Source organism: Calonectris borealis, chromosome 7, assembly GCF_964195595.1.
Source record: "Calonectris borealis chromosome 7, bCalBor7.hap1.2, whole genome shotgun sequence".
Classification (NCBI taxonomy): Eukaryota; Metazoa; Chordata; class Aves; order Procellariiformes; family Procellariidae; genus Calonectris; species Calonectris borealis.
The window spans coordinates 38,344,244-38,365,873 of record NC_134318.1 but is presented as its reverse complement, the minus strand read 5'-3'; the positions used below and the strand labels follow the sequence as shown (position 1 = coordinate 38,365,873).

The window sequence follows — 21,630 nt, the reverse complement described above, 5'->3', positions numbered from 1 at the left end:
AAAGGCTCTCTGCAAGATAACTCTATAGAAGACACAGGAAGGACACAGGCAGGAGGAAGAAATGCTGCGTTTGTGGTCTTCACAGACATAATTCTTTCAATGAAGTATGGACATAGACAAGCTGCATGGTATCTTCACAGGCAGTAGCTTTAAATAGCATAAAAAAGCCATGGAAATACTAAATATGGAAAAACAAACCTACATTTTGGAAGTATTTTAGTCAGAATAGCTACATATAAACCTGGGACTCAGGAACACCTCTGAGCTACTGGTCCCAGGCAGGAGTCTTGGCTCCCTACTCCCAAATGTTGGTTCCCTCAAACAAGATATACTGGCAGTTCAACTGGAAAAGAGGCAAAATATGCTCCAAACAATCCAGAAGGTCCAGGGACGACTTTGATCCAGTAGAACATGCACTACTGGGTGAATTTCAATGGAGTCATTGAATGTTGGCGTGTGCTTGTGTAGATTCTAAACTCAAGTTGCTGTTATAAAAAGTTATCAAGAGAAGGAGTCACCTAACTTCAATAGTCTTTCCAGAAAAGGACAGCAACAGACATAGCTAGGAGACAGCAGTCTTGAATGAGATATGCCAGCTTAAAGCACATTTTCAGCAGCCACAGCAGTTCTGCTCCTCGTTCAGAGAAGGTAGTAACACCACCATGTCTTCATGTTGGTCAACCTCCTGTTCTGATTTGGTACAAAATGCCTCAATTGTTTCAGGCAACTATAGCTTGCATCTATCTGCAAGCCACTCTTTGGCTTTACAAAACAGTTTGTGCTCCACACATTATTTGTATCACATCCACTCCTTGGCACAGGGAGATGAAAGACACAGTAATTTAAGCCAAGATAATAATCTGTGCTCTTATAAGGAGAACACCATCTCCTTCAGGACACAAGTTGACTCTCAAAGTGGAAGACAGGTAGTTCACAACATTTTTATTGGGTACGCAAGGTCAGGTCAGGCCATCTGGGGGTGTCAGTACTGTCACTCTTGCTATACATCCCTGCACTACATTCCTATAGCACAACATTCACAGCACCACAGACTTTCTTGTTAAAGGCCTCATTTTGCATGGATGAGGTTTTAGATCCTGGTATAACAAAGCTTTTGATTGACAGCCTGTCCAAGGAATGCTCTAAGAAAAACTGTTTTGAAGCTGAAAATGGCTCTTGACTGAAGCTTCTAACCTCTCTTTATGAGCTGCCTGGCAGCTTTTACTTGTGATTTATTTTCTTCATGTGTTCAAGTGAAGTAGAAAATACCAAACTGTAGTGGGCTACTTGTAACTATCATTCCAAGAGAGGTACTATAGTTTATGTCAACTCTCATCCTCCTCACTTACATTTCTGCAGCCATGAAAACAGAAAAAAAAACCACAAACAGTAACAGAAACAAAAAACCTTTTTTGGTGCTGCTTCACGAATTCCAAAACAAACAGAGAAAGGATGACAGAAATCTGAAGAATGGAACTCCTTCATTTTACTTAGTAGCAATCTTATGCTGAAGGAAGGGAGAAAGGAGCCAAGAAAAAATCTTGGACTGAGTTTATGGAAGGAAAGTTTGTGACTACCTACATGTTAAGAAGGCAGGAAAGACAGCTTTTTAAAACTGAGATAAGAGAATAATTTTTCACAGGGAGTGGGAGGTAGAGGAGGTATAGTTCATACATTACACAGAACAAAATACTGAAAATGTAAAATTATAGCAAAATTTCTGAACATGAATTATTATATCCTCAACATCCTCATTGCTTCATAGGTCCAGGAAGGTGTGTTTCCCATAAAATTTTTTGCTTTTCACTCTTCAATCTAGTGGGGGATGAAGTAACAGCAAGAAAATAAATTTATTATCACAACTATAAATTATTCTTGATAAAATAATACTGACAATCCTGGTTATGTAAATAATTTTGCTACAAAGAAGGAGCAGAGGTTAGCATTGTAAGATTACAGAATTAAAATGGTTGCCTTTTCCATTATGAGACTAAAATGTGCATGGATTTTAAGGCTTCAAAACACAGAGTCTTGTCAGAGACTTAGATATTGTAACATCAGGCTTCAAACAGCTAAGTACTTCAAGCAGCTGCAGAATTGCCTCACTCTAGCATACACTTACCAACAGATAAAAATTACTGCATATATAATATCTTTTCATTCTTATCACATTATAATAAAAGGCTTTGTGGTGGGAAATACAGTCAACTCAACCCCATGCTAATATTATATTAGTCAGTGAGGGAGAAAGCTGTTCTCATAATTTTGATCTAAATACATGGGGCCATCATTCTGCTCCAATTGAATTTTGTGTGAGCTGCAGTAACGCAACTCAGTGCTTATAAAACCAATACCAGTTAAAAGTAAAACCCCAGTATGCATTCTATGGCTGCCCCACTGGCACAGGGACAAAGCACTTCGCTGTGTGACAAGCGGTCTTGGTAAGAGAACTAGGATGTGTGCCAGAGCTAAGCAGAGCATACCACAGATAAAGCGATTCTAGTCTGTGCAAAAACAAAAGCACATTGCATGTCTTCTGCAACCCACACTTTGCAGCCCTGGAGTAAACTGTTGCATTTTAGTAAAGGAAAATGACCAATATAATAACACTTGCTGAGGGCTAGTGTTGTAAACTGTAAATTCTAGTACATCAGTGTATACATGTACTTGTTTTAAGCCTTTGTTGTTATATACATTGACGAAATACTTAACCGTAATACTTAAGAGGATTGCAACGAAGTGTGACAACCACAACTGATGCCAGACTACAAATAGCAATAAATACCATGTGTTCTAAATGGCATACGATATATTCTGCTATTGTCTCTTTAATGTAATCAAAGCTTATAAACAAAAAACCAGCTAAGGTGGTTTATTGTTTAGGACTATAAAGTTTACAACATATCCATCTACTACTCCCTTTTCTGTTTCTGGGACTCAAACAAGAAAAAGGGAGCAAGATCAGCTCAGAATTTCATTTATCTCATTACCCAACTTGTTTGCAATATACAAATTCTGCACAATCAGACAATTTGAAGTTATTACTTTAAAAAAAGATCAGAAAAACAAATTCCAGAGATATGACCTACTGGTACTCAATTGGCAGTTCTTGGAAACAGAACAACACACGGCAACAAACAATACTGGCCAAAAAACCCAAAAAAGCTCATAGTAATCAAGTTATTTTGCAGATGAAAAGAAGTTTTATTAAACACCTGACATAAAACACTCTAGAAGTCAGCTCCTCAAGACAGAGAAAGGAACCTTTGTAAACATCTGAGTTAATACAACTAATTAAATCAGACATATGAGTTTTCATAAAGCCACCTAAACGTCTGTCAGGATACAGCATTAGCTAGGAGTAACTGATCAAACCATCAGACCTAGATTGAGGACCACGTCAAAGCCAAATGGAGCGACAAGTGACTATGCTGTCCAAGGAGCAGACAAGAAACCACAGAAACTCCAAACTGTGCCCAATTTACTTCTGTTTCCTGCCCCCCTGCTCCTCTAAATAAGATACTATTGATAACCTTGTTACCCTGTAACATGGTACCTCTGTGCTGTCACGCTGACAGAAAAGTCAGGACATTCTGCCTATTTTGCTCTGCTTGCTTGAGCTGGGAACAGAGCTACCACCTACTCCTGTCCGTGCCTGGGCAAAGCAGTCCAGCGGCAGTAGACATCTGAACATGGAAGTATAGGAACCCCTCAAAATAAAGGTCCACACAGACAAGGATCACTTCTTTAGCCACAGCCAGCAGTGGATACTGTCAAAAGCGTAAGAAAACAGGGAATGAAATAATCACCCTTCTACTGGCACATTATGATAGCTTCTAGTGCTATAGGGACTTCTTGAACCTGACTTTGTACCCAGTTTATTAGGATGAATAGCACCAAAATAACGCAACATGATCTCCGTGCATTCCTTTCTATCCTTTCCACCTTCAAGGATACAACTTCCCATGAAGAAAAGCACCTTAGTAATGGATTTTTTTTTTTTAAATGAAATCTTAAAGATAAAAGCAGTTGAACTGTCTTTGTGACTTGAACTTTGGTTTAATAGACCTAGTATTCGAAAGACATTAACTAAATCTTGTCAAAACTATGCTGGCCAAACATGCCCTGTCACATTTCATTTTTCAATGGAATATAACAAAATAATTATTTATTATATAGACAAACGTTGCATACAGAGGTCTGCATTAGGGTACAGATACACCCTCAGAACCACACTGCTTTCTTTAATCTTGAGTAGTGCTTCACTCTACTGATAGTCCTGCTACAGCTCTCAGCGAAGTCAGGTGGTTCTCAAAATAAGGAAGGGTCACAGGCTCACAACTTTATTTCCAGAAGGAAATTTCTGGCAATGGTGACCTAAGACAGAAGTGCAGGCCCCTCCAGCAAAAATCAAGTTAATGACCTAACAAAAAAAGAGCAATTCCAAAACATAGATAGGACAGCTTTTTACAAAAAAGGCACTGCATTTAAATGAACTTACAGGAAGAGTGGATACTTGGGAAGCTTTTTCTGCCTTCAGACACCAGATCTGGATCACCTGTGCAGTGCATTTCAGAGTTCATTACTCCATCTGGAAAGCAGCGGTAAAAGAAATCGGGACGCGGTCTACAAAAAACACCATGGATATTAAAAATATAAAAGCTGTAGTAACAAATAAACCTCAAAGTGATTATTACATTTACTGCTTATTACATACAGAATTCATTCCCTCCTGCCTTAACACAGCAACAGAAATGCTTCGTTCTCCTTGAATAGGTCACTTTTTTTACAGGCAGGCTCTCTCAGGGAAGCTTCCAGTGCCGCATGGAAGTGGGAGTTAGCTGTCTTTGGAAACGAACACGCAGGGCTACTCTTGCCTACAGCAATCAATCTTGCACAGCACTTCCAGTGACAAAGTGGCATAGCAACCCAAAAGTTGCACAAATCTTGCCAATACATCTAGCTGAGAACAGCACTACAACTTTGGCTACAAGATTGGCACCAAAACCACCACCAAATTCTAATGCCAGCCTTGAGGCTGAGTCTCTAACTGCATTGAACAAACCTCCGAGTTTCTTTTGACGCTGCTCTGAGCTGAACGACGGCACGTAGGTTTGACTGGTGTCACAGGGATCCTGAGCTAATAAGCCAGGTAGAGAAGCAAGGCGAATGACCACAGATTCAGAGACAACCTGACAGAGCAACTAGTTGGCTTGGAGTGCAGGCAAAATGAGCTTGTGTCTGCCTGAAGAAGATGGTGCAGACATTCTTAATTATATTTCAAAAGCACTCTTAAAATAAAAGTGCCAAGTACCGTTATTGCCAGGTACTGCACCATGTAGCAGAGAGGGTTCATCAGAAACCAAGCACAAATACTGCTTCCTCAATGCTGCAAAACAGGTGAGCAACGAATGTGGCATTGGACTGTAAACGCTGTACGAATTCAAGTCAAACATATATTTTTCAGCTGAAATTAGTCAAATTTTTGATAAAGAGCCAAAAAAATCTTAAAAAAATTATTTTCCAGAGAGTTTTGTTTGCTAGTATTTTTCTGAGCCCTTCATTCAAATTTATGCTTCCCTAAAAAATGGCCTACCTAGTAGTGGACCTAAGTCCACCTATTGCATGGCTCCAAGGTTTGTTCTGCCATGGATCTTGATGTTACCTGGAAATACCATTCAGTAATATGCTTCACACAAAATGCAGGCACTGGGTTATATAGAGACTCAATTGATTCCTATTTAATCAGACTAGTGGCACTGGCATCTAAACTCCCACATGCTGAGACTCTTCCCTTCTGTGTTGCCAATTTAATGAACTGGTTTCTGCTCACACCTTTCCTTTCAAACTCCTCGTTTGTCTGGATCTGCCAGCAGGTCAAACAAATAACAAAACACAAGGGCATAGATTCCTACCACAGTTGGATGTCACATAATGAAGTTGTACACCACCTGCACCAGGGAAAGGACAGCTTCACAGGGGTCCTTTCCAATTCAACGTGCTTTGGAGCAGCAGCTATCTTTTTATTAAGATGTATTGTATTTGTCAGCTCCGTCTTCATTTCTCTTAAGCCATCATTTATAACATGACAAGACTTACCTTCCCACTATTAATTTAATAGTATTTGTGCAGACGCCGTTCAGAGCTAGAGCCAAGGAAACAGCTACAAAACAGAATAAACAAACAGAACAATAATAACCTAAATACCAAACTATAAATTGCAGCATTACAGCCTTTGATTTACAGACTGAATCCTTTACTGGACTGAAAACTGAATGATCTTTGCAGTCCACTGTTTTTCTTATTACCCAGACTAAGGAGAGACCCCAGACCATGATAATAATCACATAACTGACTTTGTTCTGCTTTTATTGTTGAGAAATCTTATTTCCTTATGCAAAGCCAGTTTTCGTATCATGCCATTTGCACAGGCATAAATCATCAGATGGAAACAATTATTAGAGAATCAAGCCCTGTGTTTATCAGTTTTGCAAATTACTAGATGAAAACCTTACACTCTTTGGGTCAAGGAGAATTCCTGTATAGACCGATACATAAGAGATATATACACATATGTGTGTGTGTTTATGTATGTATATATATGTTTATGTGTGACCCAATTAAGCAGTCCACTTTCAGGCTAAAGAATTGCCTTTTGGCTAGAATTAGAATAGGATGATTTTTAAATTTTTCTTTCAAAAGGATGTGGATGTTTTGACTAAAAATCTTGACATTTTCCCTTACATTTACTCCCAGGATTAACCAATTTTCCTAATAAAATTGGAGTAATAAACAGGAACTGTCAGACTAGGTATGACAGAATCATCTTCTTTATTTGAACTTGCATGCTGAGTCCCTAGACTTTCCGAAGAACCTCATCTAAAGCCTGTGGAGATCTCTGTCTTGATTTCAGTGGCACTTCAGTGCATATACTCCTTGTAGATCAAAATTGATTTAATGTTGCAGTCCACACCATAGCTCCCTGTTACAACACAAGAGCCACTGAATTTTATTTTCCATCAAAAAAAAAAACCTATCAGGCAAATCTGTGATTTCCAGCAGAACAGTTACATTAATATAACTTTTGATTATGACAGCTACGCGAGCTATTTTCTCATTCAACTGCTGCCCCAGATGCTGTCCTTCAGCAGCACTCATCCTGTCTCCATAAAATCTTTGCCTGAGGATATTATAGATCATAAAAATGTGTGTGTATAGGATCTATTTTTCTTTAAGTTAAAAAAAAAAAAAAGGAGGTCCTCCATCAAAGCAAAAACAAGGGTTTTCTCAGACTATAGCAATAGCTGCCAGCAAAAATAAAGGAACACGTCAATCCTAGAGACACCGGTATTGTTCAAAAAAGCCTTCCACTTTCAACACCTATGTTCACAGTGACCACTCAATCCCATGCTCTCTTTTTCCTCTCAATTGTTTTCTCTTAGTTATTTATGGTGGTTGCACGGTGAACTGACATTTTCCACTAAGTCGAATGCTTGTGACCAGCAGTGTCACAGCACTACATTCTCCTTTTTAAAAAATGGGAGATGTAGAGATATCTGCTTTCTAAGACATATGGTAAAGTTTACGCTTTTCATTGAGCTTTGTCTTGATTGTTCATTGCATACCTGACTGAACTGTTGCATATTCCTTACAACGGCAATCCAAGTATCAAATGACAGTGTGAATGTAGGCTGGTAAACAAATTGCATTTGCTCTCATTTTGTTCCCTGTAGGAAAGTTTCATACCGCCCACCAAAAGTCATATAATCCAGTGAGTAGAGAGAGGTAGGCACTTTCAGGAGAAGGATTCAGGGCACCTACATTAGGAAGCTAACTACTCCTTACCCTAGATGCACTGAACCACCTTCTTTATATTAATGGCTCTAGGAGGGACAAAGCAGTTTCACATCCTTTTAACCTGTGATCTCTTCTACGTACGATGTCTAAAGAAATTCACCTTTTGGGGGACTTCCTGATGATTCGTTACGAACATTACGTGCCAGATCTCAGCAAATCAACAAAGCTCCACCACAGTTAATGAATCTTCACATCAGCTTCACATCACCAGATACATTAACATACTGAATCATATTGATGTACAGTACACTTGAACATAATTAAGCCACAAGAAGTTCCACGCTTATGGCACATACTGAACAGGGATACCCTACAGAACAGAACATCAAGGCTGGATTTTCCTTAAAGTCTGGGTAGCAAGGAGAACACTGGGGAAGCTGGCAAGTTTTTTCCTGGACATTATAGAGGGAATCATAACAGAAGGCAATAACAGCAGAAAAAAATGAATGTCCTTTAGAACAAAAAGGTGAGAATAAGTGATGGAGAAACTAATCCAAAGCTCCTTTCCTTCTTAACGGAAAGTGAAACTCAGCACTGTGACTGGATGCATTTTATGAATCCGAGTTATTTCTGCTGAATGCACTTGTCAGTAAAATATCACTGTAAGGCATTTCAGAACTTACTACAACTGACTGGCAGCAGCCAAAACAAAACTAGGATCTCTTCACACTTGTGTTAGAGCAACTGGAGAGAGAACAAGCTATGGGAACACAGCCTTGTCTAAAAAATTTTTTCAAAGGCAGATACATAATGCCATTTACATCCTATCTAGCTAAGGCAAGGCTGAGTATCAGTTTGGCCTTACAATCTAAGGGCTAATAAATTAAAGTGTAAATTAGCCTGTAAACAGAATTCCAGAATTAGGCATATTTCAAACATGGTGCCAACAAAAACATTTGCAGTTCTTAGTGCTTCAAAGTATCCTCTGCCAGCGGCAGTGCTTTAGTCAATTTTGGTCTCTGGCAGTATCTATGTAAGAAGGATCCGGGCATATATCACTAAAAGATTTCAAAAGACAGGCGCAGACAGAATTAGCTGGAACAGTTTAAGACTTACCATCCCCATAGTCTACCTGCCTCCCTGCTCAAAGTTGCTGCCTACAACTGTAATTAGACCTCATCCGTAACACAGCCATAGCCGTTCACAGTCCAGGATTAAGTGCACATCCAACTCCACTGGCAGTTTAAGATGAAACATCAGTTTGTGAATAGAAAGGCTGAGCCATGAGCACGGATTTTGCAATGGGGAACAGTAAACTCCAGGAGAAGGTCAGAGAAAATAATGAGAGAAGTAATTTCCTACACTAAGCAGCTGAGTCTCGCAGGACTTTCCAGTCAAATCCTTAATTTAGAATAGCTGCAAGTGTAAATAAGAGATAAGTAATAGATTGGCTGTGACAGAAAAATATACATCTGAACAGTCTCTCAGATGGTCTTGACTTTGCTGATCAAATTCTGGCCCTTGCTAGCTAGATTGTGGAATTAAGGCACAGAATTTGTACATTTAGAAACATACATAAAAACAAAGGCTTTTGTGAGATGGCTTGCAACTATAACTGCACTGAAAACTACCGTAATGGACTGTAGCGGAGACAGGTTTTCTTCAAGGCTTAGACTACAACTGGAATCAATCTCTGAGAGCTATCACACATTTCCCATCTTGAAGTATGACATACATTACCTAAGAAAGCCTCTTTAATTTCAGTCTTGTCTGTTCGCCGGATTATTTTCACCACAAAAATGACTGCTAGTGGCGTAAGGAATGAAATTGCCTGTAAGAGATAACAAATATCATGTGTGAGAGCATCAATTCCTTTTCAGACCAACTGATTAATAATTAGTTCCAGTTAGCTCCATTTAAACTGGAAGGCTGAATGATCTTTATCAAACTCCTGACCTTAAGCAAAGTGGGATGATTTGTCTTTGCAACTACACATTAAAATTGTAATATAACTGTGGGTTATAATTGATTTGTAATTGCCTGGAGCTGCATTTAAAATGTCAGCTTCATGAATGAAAAAGCAGCAGTCTATAAAGTCCACAAAATTCATACACTGATCCATACAGATCTTGTACATTTTTTCCGCACTAAGCATTGCTCCAGAAGGCAGGCAGTCCAGGCTGTGCTCTCAGTAAAACCCTATTCAACATAACAGGCTCCAGCACCAACTTCCTGACATTTTAAAATGCTCTTTATTTTACTTTTTGTTTTCTTTTTAACTCTCATTCTTGAATGCATTGAAAAGATAAGGTCTTTATGATTCTTCCGTTTACAAGTGTTTGGATGTGGAGCCAACTGCTCGATTTTGTTCAAAAACAGAAAACCACCACCTGAACATCTACAAGTATACTCGTTGGTTAAGCAGAACCATATTCTTTTATTGTCAGTGCTATAGGACAGGATTCCTCCTACAAGGAACCTGAAATGGCATCTGCACATCAATGCACACACCTCATTTCCACGAACAGCATCTCCATTATCACAGAGCAATTTGGACTACGGTTGATGATTCACTGTAAACGTGCCAGTTACCCAAAAAGCATCATACTTCGTGCAGTCTGTCCTCCAAGAGCAGGTATTGATTGCCTTTCTCCAGAGAGACATATTTGTTTCCCCCAAGTGCAATACCAGGGAGTTTTTCATTAGTAGCTTGCCATGGAAACTATGATTTTTGTTCCCAACTGGTCCTTCCATCATCCCTTCTGTCTCAGACCTTCAACTGCTGAGGTAAAAGGCAACTTGTAGGCAAGGTAGTCCGTTTATGCTTTTTGCTGGTTCCAGTCTAAGTTAATTCCTTTCTGGAATCTACAAACCTCTTCACAATCACATTTGTTCAAAAACAAATTAAAAGCATTTTCTTTCAAAAGCATTTATTCTCTTGAAGAAAAGTGAAAATGACTGTTTTTTTAAACGAGGCAAAAATTAAGCTGTATATGGCACAAGGGGCACCAGGGCTTAAGTAAGATTATGCTATCTTTACTGAGGCTGAACAGTGCCTTACTTCTTAAACAGCCACACTGAGATAAGAAACAGAGACACTGATTCAGGACAGAAATGGTGTAACAAAAGACATGTGACTCTTCTTTTTATAATACAGATTAATCTCAGTCCTCATTTTATGCTTTTAGAATATCTGAGTAGGGAACAACATGAAAATGCACTTTCTTATTGTGGTAGCGCATCTTGGACCAGATTCCCCTCACCTGCATCTGCAAAATACTATCTCAGTAAACCATGCAGATTAAAACACAGCCTGGACTGCACTCCCCTTTTTTACATTTAGAAAGGCAGGCACCAGGTCTTGTGCAAAAAGTGCACCATTTCCACTTGAATCTCACAAACACTGTAGACAGAAGGGAGTTTTAAGTTAGGATGCCAGTGCCACGTTACTGCTCCAGAAATGTTCACTTCTCTCTATCCTCAGCAATAGTTTAATTTCTGCTTTCAGAGACAAAGGTGAAATAAAAATGGTTAAAGCAAAACCTAGAATTATTAGTTTCATTCTGAAAAGTAAGGAATGCCACCAGGAAAAAAAAAAGAAGATAGATATCTGCATTCCATTGTTGAAGAACATGTAGAAATATAGCCAGGCTGACAGGCTTATAGTGGTGGTTTAATGGAGTTAGAAATCTTTTGAACAAGCAGGAGCAGCAGAAAATATCAACAAAGAATAGAATTCAAGTGGCAGCTTGTTCCAAACCACTTCACAATCAATCTTCAGAAATCTGGTAAAACTGCAGATTTCCTCATATTTCACAAGCATATGGATTTTTGAGAGAGATGAAGAACCATTCATGTTTGCAGTACATTGTTGTTCCTTACACAAAAGCATTAGCTGGAAGGTGTTTTTTTTATTCTGCAGCAAAATGCACATATGAAGAAAGTTTGGCTTGCTAAAGACACCTTTTTCTTTATTTTGCAAAAAGACTCTGTATGGCTCATATCCATAACAGATTTGGCAACAGTCTAATGAGCAATACTCTCCCTCAGATGCATCTCAGTAATGTTTTCTTTTTCATCAGTGAAATAATCCAACATTGCTTTGCTTTTGTGAAACATGGACAAAATCTCTCTCATTCATTATTCATCCTGGCAAGCCAGAGATATGCTAAAGTTACAGGGACTCCCACATACTTCCAATGCATTCAAGAGAAGCTGACAGTACCTTACGCTTTCCAAGACAAGGAATATCTACTGGCAGAGACACAGAACAAGGCTCAGGACTTTCCATCCTTTGTGGCTTGCTTGCTGTCCATGCAGAGGTCAGCTTTGTCTGGTTTGGATCTGGATTTGGAGTATTCACAACATTTCTCTTGAATTCAAAGCTCTCAGCATATAAAATAATCCAGCAGTTCATAAACTCTTAGAGATTGCTTTCTGGTAAGCCATAGCCATACGTCTCAACATCAGAGTACAACACTAGTCGCAAGAAATTCTTTACATAATGAAAGCTTGTGATCAATGCTTGAGTTGAATTTTTCTTCTTTTTAATTAAAGAAATAAAAAAAAACATTTAGAAATTATCCACGTTTCTTAATTTAAGAAGCTGTTCACTGAGTTACTGAGATGTCGTGGTCTGAGACAGAAACAGAACGCAAACTATAGAAACGTTACTGACTCAGAGCTGCCTGGAAGTTCCACCTGCCATCAAGTATACCAAAAGCTGGCTCTGTGGGAAGTGGTTAACAGGGAAATGTACTACACTTATATCCCAGAACTGTGCTTCCCAGGGGCTACTGCCTAGAGAACAGAGGAAGGACTAAAGATTGTCCCAACCGGTTTCAAAAATAGTTTCACCACTGCAGCAAACCCCTGTGCAATGATTCACTATGGGTCTTTGAACTCTTCAGTTGTAAACACAGATCAGACAACCCGTGTAGTAAGGTAATGCTCAGCATAAGGAAAAATGGCAGAATTAAACTCAGAGTTTTTCCTAGCACAACAATGTAATGTTTGGTTTGGGTTTTTTTTCATTTTTACACAGCTGTCTTCCATAGCAGGAAAAACACACATTTTCACCCATCCAGCCTGAAAAAGTACTTAATAGAGCTTCTTCTTAATGCAATAAAAACAGTATGTTGGTGAATTTAAAACCAGGTCCTCAGCCTCTGTCTTAGAAGGGGGGATATATTGTCACCTTGTAAATAGAAAGTAAATAGGAAGTACCCTCAAGTTTTTCCTTACTCAATTAAAAAGTTTCCCTAACTGAAGAGCTGAGCCTTCAAAAAAAATATTGAAGACAATTTACATAACTGATCTGCACTTATTCTGAATTCAAGCTCTTAATCTGAAAAGTAAAACCCTGGCTTCACTGAAGACACAGGAGAAGATGCTTTGATGTAAGGGTACTAGGATTTGACCTCACCTGCCATGCCCATTCCTGCAAAATCTCCACTTTGACTGATGAAGCTTTTGCGAAGACTGACCTACTTGTTTTAATAGCCTGAACTACACCTGTAATTTCTTAGCATTTCTGTAGTGGTCTACCTTATGGTAATCTTGTAGTTATATGTGTAGATTATTATGATTGTTAATCATTGCTAGTGAAGGTTATAAAAACGATGAATTTTGACAACCAGACAAACCATCAAAAACAGACAGCCAGTCTGCATGTCAACATGAGCTGTGCTGGGGAAAGCCAGAATAACGGTGACAGCAGAGCAGCTCTATGATATATTAAGTATGCTCCTGATGACCTCAGGATTCTTGGCAGAAGTTGAAACAAAGGTTTTGTCTACATGAAAAAAAAAAAACACCCACACCAAAAAGTATTTGGAGGCAGATATCTCAGTGCCTAACATGCCTAAAACTAATCGGATTTCAAAATTTAAGCACTTAACCTAGTAAGAGCATGGAAAGGTTTTGTTAGGTCATCCAACCAGCTAATTCAAAAAGCTTCTCTAATCATTTCTCTAGCATCCCTCTAATTTAACACTTGCTTAAATCTGTAATATCAACATTCCTAAATTCAGTCACCTGGTAACGCTGCTTTTTAGAAACTCCCCACTATTACCTACATTTTCCCATTTTGGACATTCCTGGTTTGGAAAACAATTGTTGTTAGAATAAAAGAAACATCCTATACTTCTGAAAGGTTTCCTACTGCTTATCAAATGAAAGTGTACTTAGTTTACAGCCATCAAATGACCAATAAACCTTTAGTACTTACAAACATAAGACGCGTAGGTATGTTGTCTGATTGCACCAAAGGATTTTTATACAGCCAGATCTCTTCTGGCTGGATAACCCGCTGGAATGGATCCAAAAATTCTGTAAAACTGAAAATAACAATTAAAGATTTTTTTTTTTCACAATTTCAAATGATGACCAAAAATCCCAGAAGAGTCCTGCTGATTTAAAACTTCCCCCAAAGTTAATTATGATATAGCATGCATGAATTATCCTTATAATACGTTGCTTTCCTACCTCACTGCGTTTTAGTAATACAACCTTCATAAATATACACTTAGGAAAATGATTTTTAAAAGTCTATATTCTACAACTTTATATAAGTTCCATAAACTGTGCTGTGGAGAATAAATTGTCATTTTATTTTTTGTGGGAAAAGTGTGCAAAGAATATTGTGGTATTAGAAAAATCACACGTAGCAGATGTTTTATGCTGAAGAAATAATATACCAGATATCGAATATAAAATGTGTCTTTCAAATGTCAAGATCCAGACTTTGAAGTATGACAGTTGTATTTGCAGGACCACAAAGCAGGGAGAAAGAAGCAGCCCAGAAAGTTCCTTCTACTGATAGAAAGAACAGGTAACTTTAGAGAATATCTCCAAGAGACTTACTGCTAAAACAGGATGGGCTCATAGAAACACATTTTTAATTTTTTCAGATTCCCAGTATTTCAATTTGGCTGTCAAACTTAAGAAGAATCTAGCTCTATCAGAAATGTCTCATTCACCAAAACTGACTGTTTTAATTTCATTCTCATGTCATTTAGCTCTCTTAAAAAAACCAACCAAACAAAACCAACCAACCAACCAAAAAAACCCCACAGTTTTGCAATTATGTTATTTTGAAATGAAGACCATCAAAATAAATTGTTGAGGTTACATTGTTATACAGAAAGTAAATTATTTGTGCGGGTATCTTTTGTCCAGCACTGAAAGAGGAAGCAGAAATTGGGATCTTTGACTGTAGTCAGAAGTTTCAAAAGCTTTCCAGCACTACATAAGTTGTCTCTCTTCATTTAAACCATACTCCTTTTTCCACAAAGTCCTTCACTGTTCTTTAACTCTTCTTAGCTTTGAAGTCATATCAGACTATCTGGGAACTTCTGCCTTTACTTTACGTTACTCATTTCAGGGCTAGTTTACCAGGACTGAAAGAATGGCTGCTGCGAGAAGACACAGGGACCAGTTTTATGCAGATTGGTCCTACCCAATAAGCCCATGGAGTCAGAACACAAAGGTGTAGTGGCCCAAAGCTTTTTTTATTGTAAATTTCCCAAAGCCAAGGGCTTTAAACCCCTCCCAAACCAGGTTTTATACAAGTAACAGCTACAACAATTGACTTTGTAAATAGAAAAAGTTCAAAGCAATTTGTAAAGCAGAGCAAAATTAAACCGTACGTATGCAACTCCCCCCTGTGAAGATGAGTCCGCAAACCTAGCCATGTCAGCAATTTCCTAAACAACAGCAAGCCTTATCCAGTCTTCCAGGTCTTAGGAAATCCTTCTTTTCATCCCTTCTGAGGATTGACCAGCTGTTCTTTGTTTTCTCACTGTAGTCTAAGATCTCTGCATTAGCTACAGCCTCCCATGTCCCCAGCACACACTACTACTGACTCCCTTCACCTGAGCACACTCAGATTCCCACCAGATAGAAGGTACCAAACTCTCTTCTTCCTAAAGGAAAACAACAAAACCTGAGGACCAAACAAGTCAAACAGTCTTGTCACTTGTACCTACAGTTGTGTTTCCCTTACTGACCTACATGGACAACTAGATTCTTCTGGAAACTTAGGGAGTCTAGTATTGCAAGAAGAATATTTACTATTATACTCAGCTTCTTCAAATCCAGAGTCTGACCCTGCTCTCCAAAGAAAGTGCAAGGTGAATTTCAGAAGTGTCAAAACATTTTGTTTCAGTTTTTAAAATGAAAACTTAAATCTTTTTTCAGGTTAAAAAACAATGGCTTGTTGCAAGACATGAAAGAGGGAAACATTTCTAAAGACAACCATTTCCAGGAAATAAAACACCTCATATATGAAAAATTCATTTTACAATTTTTCCCTTCAGCTAGAAAAATAAAGGTTGATTTCTAGACAATGCAAGCGACTTTGTTTCCAAATGTCAACTGAGAGTCCTAAAGTATATTATTTTTACTTTCAGTCTTTAAAGATACTGACAGCAGCTAGAAGCAAGTAACTGCTGAAAGGGTTCTGTTGCCAAGTCAAGTCCCAGGCCTGGGTATGACATCCAACACGTGCCACCCGGGAGAGCTGAATAGCAAAGTTCCCAGCTATACTAGCCAGGACTTAATATTTGTTATGAAGATGTAATAGAGGATCCGTGGCCAGGAGGTACTTCACTGCTCTCATCCAAACATAAATAAATAGGTAAGCACATGCATGTCTGGGCATACGAGAAATGAAAGCAGCCAGCTGAGTTTCGATGACTACATCTTTCAGCCAGTCGCATCTTTTCTGCCTTTTCATACCATACTGCCTCAGGTATCTGCTGGTCTGATGACTGTTTGGAGGCAGTTCTCAAAGCGCTGGGACTGATGGATACGCCAGGGAATGCCTTGAAGCACAGACACGTTCTTCGACATATCTAGGCCTTGAAGCATTTCTACTAACTGCAAAAAACAAATACACAAACATTTATGCTTCAAGGTCACCACAGTGTACCCATGCACAAGTGCACTTTTGGAAAATGTGTCACATTAGACCAGAGATTTAATTAATTTGACATTAAGACATTTGACATTATGAGGCAAATACCAACAGAGTTAAAGGTTTGGGGCTCTTCTTCTCCTTTTGTTTCCTGTCTCCTTGTTATGTAAGAAAACTAAGATTAAAGCATAGTTGTTTAAATCTGAGAAATTAAACAAAAATCAAATTCATAGTTCTCACAGGAATCATACTATGACACTGCAAATACATGCTAAGTCATAAGATTTAATTCCTTTAAGAGCAAAATAACACATGTGCTAAAGAGATGAAACTATAATAAATAACAAATAGTATCTGATTCCAATTGAGGACTGACTTTCTGATTAGTATATACTCACTATCTTTGAACTCTTCTAAAGAAAGATTCATTTCAAAAAAATCTATCAATGACAGCAATAATTATTATAATTATTATTTTATTTAATAACAGCAGTTTTGTATCCACTACATATTAAATTTGATTACGTATCCATTTCTTTCTCTGACTTGTGTTCTGAATGTCTTCCAAGAACAGTGTTCAAATATACTGAAACATAATGCAAAAAAAAAAAAAATTGCTGAAATTGGGTAAAATAATTTCAAAATCACTACTGAAGGAGGAAAAAAAATAGATGTAGAAGGTGTCAGATCTTGTCTGTGTGAACAATACAGAAATACAAAGTAAACAGTTAAGGGAAAGTGACTATATAAAAAGAAATCACTTTTTTTTATCTTCAGAAAAAGCTCAGCTGCTAATTAAATTTTTATGCCAAGACTCATAAGAGAACAATTCTCTTCTTTTTTTGAAGCATCACCGATGGGTGACTGATACGAGATTTCACTCACTTGAAGGCAATTCCCTTCGTACTCTATTAAACAACCATGAGGACATACTGGTTTCTAAGCTGCCTGACAGTGATTTATGTTCCTTTGTCCTAACCAAAAGTAGAGTCTATTACTATTCATAAGCCAGCACAAGCTTGTTTAAATGACTAGATGTTATTAGAAATGAATGTAGTCCTTGGATAAAGAAAACTGGTTTTCTATTATGGCTGAAAATACAAGCTCAATCATATAACGTCCCCTGGTAGCAGGCGGGCAACTTAGGAAGCTTACTTCGTATTAGTACATGAAATTTTAGTATTAGCTTTTTGGCCTTACTTTCTCCATATTTACATATTCATCCAACATTTTTAACAGTTTAACAAGCAAGATTTTGAACACTTCAGCCTGATAACATAGCATAAAAGGACTTGCGTTAACTTCAAGAGCCTTTAACTGTGACTTTCAAAGCAACCTAAGGGAAACAGGAGCCCTAAATCCATTAAAAACGTCAGCGAGGAACAGGTGCCCAAGTGTCTGAGGTTGCTCTGGACATCCCAACATTACTGCCTACAACACTACACTGAATAAGAATGTTGTTCTTGTCTGAGGACACAAGCACTTCCAGGTTACATTAACTTCATTACCATTTAACAGCATGTAGCCCTTTAAGATCATTTCCATGCAAGCACCACATCACAGACTGATCAAGGTAAAAGTACACCGTACTTTTGCAATAATATGGACTAATAATGGTTTTTTATGAAACCATTCACTGGTAGTGAATGAATCAAACACTGCATAAATATTCTCACGGAGTCTTTGAACTGTGCTTCCACCATGGTCTTCATCTTCCACAATTAACAGCAGGGTATTGTTTAGCACCTCACCTTCTTGTTTCAAACGCTGCTTACAGCATCCACCATTCCCTGGCATTCAGCAGCATGAAATCAAGAAGCAATGACATTTGGAAGTTGCCAAGATCAGAGAAGGAGCAATAAGCAGTACTGCGTTGGCAAAGTTGGTAAGGTAGAGGCCTTTAAATGTTAGAGTAGAAAAGTTATGTTCCCAATCTACAAGAACAGGATAGATGGGCCCAACATTAGGATTGTATTGTTGTGTCCTGTGAGCGTAAGATACAAACTACCAGCAAGGAAATCATGACTAGCCTTCACCTTAGAAGCACCTACTAGCGTTACAAGGACTGCTGCTGGCCAACAGCTCCATTTGCAGAGGACCAATATGAAATCACACAGGAGAAGACACAGGGGCTTTCGTCCCGGCAATCTTGGGGCCCTAGATATCTGCCCCATGAGAAGTGTTCGTAGCACACTGGAGGGTTAGAGATTGATTCCTGGTTTTGAGCATCAATGAAATGATGTACAAGGGGTTTGTTTTTTTTTTTTTTTGGGAAGGTTGGGTTTTTTGCCTTCTGCTTTGTCTCTGAAGAATTTCTCTTCGTCATAGATGCAGGTAAGGGTTGTCCCAAGTAACAAGTGACAATAACTACAAAAGGAGAGGACAGAGAAGTACATATGGCATGACAAAGCATCAGAAGAGAATGAACATGAACTTGTGATTGTGATACTCAGTCTTTCATACCAGATACATAATGACCACCCCTCCTCTTTTCTAAGCATCATGTGTTGATAAGCAGATCCGATCCTAAAATGGTTTTGTATGCAACTCCTCATTTGAGCAAGTAATGAAGAGATCGCTGCAAAGCCACAGGTGTTCATAAATCATTTATAAATCACTTCTGAGGGCTTGAGAAAAAAAAAGTTTGGCTCTGACTACCATTCCCAGACTGCATGAGCGAACTCACCGCTGCCTCTCCCACAGAAACAGATTAGCTGTGACTGTGCTATTGGAACCCCATTCTGCACTTTCTTACATGGATATTTCCTTGAGTATTCCCCAAAACAGGTCTCGAATCTAGTAGTAAAGGCTTTTATAGTGTACCTGCCATGTTAAATTGTGCAATCAGTTGTCCTGACGCTAAAACTGCATAGTCATGAGCAGCACCAGCGAAGCTGAGGTTGGCCTAATTACGGGGTATACATAATAATACAAGACATAACTCAGTAGGAGATTCTCATACAACTGATTCGCAGCCCCAACATTTTGAATGAAGAGCAATAAAGTAGAACATATGAAAGAGCACAACAGCTGTGGAGATAAGAAAATTATATTCTGAAAGACAAAATTTGCTTTAGGGGTTTCCAGCAAGTGACCTAGGCTAAACAGAAAAAGCCCGGTGTTTATGTTGGCTGGGTACATTGCATTGAACACTGCTTATTCACGTCGCCTTTGCTCACATTTGAATCCAAGACTTCAACTTACCCATTCTGAAGCATACTAATAGTGGGAAAAGCATTCAAGTCATGTTATTTGATATATCTGGAGAGAATAACTCATTGTCACGTCATGAGAAAAGCTAGTCTTGTTTATTCCCTATAGGTAATATTAAGGAAAAAAATATAACTTGTTAGTGGTTATTTTAGGAACTCCTGCAAAAACAGACAAAATATGAAAAGCTTGAAATTGTCTGTGGCTGGAATGCAAAATTAGCAGAACTGAAGCAGAGAGGATAGTGATGAGGCGAGATAAGAAACAATGCCTGTAGTTTATCACCGTCATTCTGCTGACCACATGAATGTTGGAGGAGTTCAGTTTCTGAAATGCATATGATCGTGATGAGATAGCTTTGTGTTAGCTCAGAGGCCAGCGTAAAGGAAGAGATCTGAGCCATTTAATTTCTATAGTAATTTAGGAAATCCACAGTTCCTCGGCCATCAAGAAGAGAATTATGTATTGGGGTACAAAAAATATGACCAAGGCCCAATTATTTTGTGAGTTATACCATTTTTTTCCAGCACTACATAAGTTATACCAGTTATACCATATTTTGTGAGTTATACCATTATTTTATTGGTGCAGACGACACCAAGCTGGGTGGGAATGTTGATCTGCTGGAGGGTAGGAAGGCTCTGCAGAGGGACCTGGACAGGCTGGATCGATGGGCCAAGGCCAACTGTATGAGATTCAACAAGGCCAAGTGCCGGGTCCTGCACTTCGGCCACAACAACCCCAGGCAACGCTACAGGCTTGGGGAAGAGTGGCTGGAAAGCTGCCCAGAGGAAAAGGACCCGGGGGTGCTGGTTGACAGCCGGCTGAACATGAGCCGGCAGTGTGCTCAGGTGGCCAAGAAGGCCAACGGCATCCTGGCCTGTATCAGAACTAGTGTGGCCAGCAGGAGCAGGGAGGTGATCGTGCCCCTGTACTCGGCACTGGTGAGGCCGCACCTCGAATACTGTGTTCAGTTTTGGGCCCCTCACTACAAGAAGGACATGGAGGTGCTGGAGCGCGTCCAGAGGAGGGCAACGAAGCTGGTGAAGGGCCTGGAGCACAAGTCTTATGAGGAGCGGCTGAGGGAACTGGGGTTGTTTAGCCTGGAGAAGAGGAGGCTGAGGGGAGACCTCATCGCGCTCTACAACTACCCGAAAGGAGGTTGTAGTGAGGTGGGTGTTGGTCTCTTCTCCCAAGTAACAAGCGATAGGACAAGACGAAATGGCCTCAAGTTGCGCCAAGGGAGGTTTAGATTGAACATTAGGAAAAATTTCTTTACTGAAAGAGTGGTCAGGCCTTGGAACAGGCTGCCCAGGGAAGTGGTGGAGTCACCATCCCTGGAGGTATTTAAAAGACGTGTAGATGAGGCCCTTAGGGACATGGTGTAGTGGGCATGGTGGTGTTGGGTTGACGGTTGGACACGATGATCTTAGAGGTCTTTTCCAACCTGTATGATTCTATGATTCTATGATTAATGATGAACTGCAATTTCACCAAGGAAGAAGCTGACATATATAAAAATATAACTTCAATAATATAAACTCTAGTTTTGATAGAAAAAGAAACTTTCCCTATAGTTAAGGCTTTTTATCAAGAGATTGATAAAGTTTCTTTATACTCACATATGCCAAGTATGCACTGCTGACAAGCATTCAAGTAGGAAAGCAACAGCTTCAACTTCTCCATACAAATCAAAAGTAGAAAGT

At 39.0% G+C, this 21,630-nt stretch overlaps 1 protein-coding gene across 1 annotated transcript in view; it reads right to left on the bottom strand.

Moving 5' to 3' along the window:
- PLPP4 (phospholipid phosphatase 4) overlaps positions 1 to 21,630 on the bottom strand; it is a 68,415-nt gene that overhangs the window by 32,552 nt on the left and 14,233 nt on the right. The window contains exons 2-5 of the mRNA XM_075155187.1: positions 14,027 to 14,135; positions 9,538 to 9,628; positions 6,100 to 6,163; positions 4,502 to 4,626 (exon numbers count right to left, since the gene is read on the bottom strand). Coding sequence (XP_075011288.1) covers positions 4,502 to 4,626; positions 6,100 to 6,163; positions 9,538 to 9,628; positions 14,027 to 14,135 — 389 coding nt within the window. The remainder of the gene's footprint in view (positions 1 to 4,501; positions 4,627 to 6,099; positions 6,164 to 9,537; positions 9,629 to 14,026; positions 14,136 to 21,630) is intronic.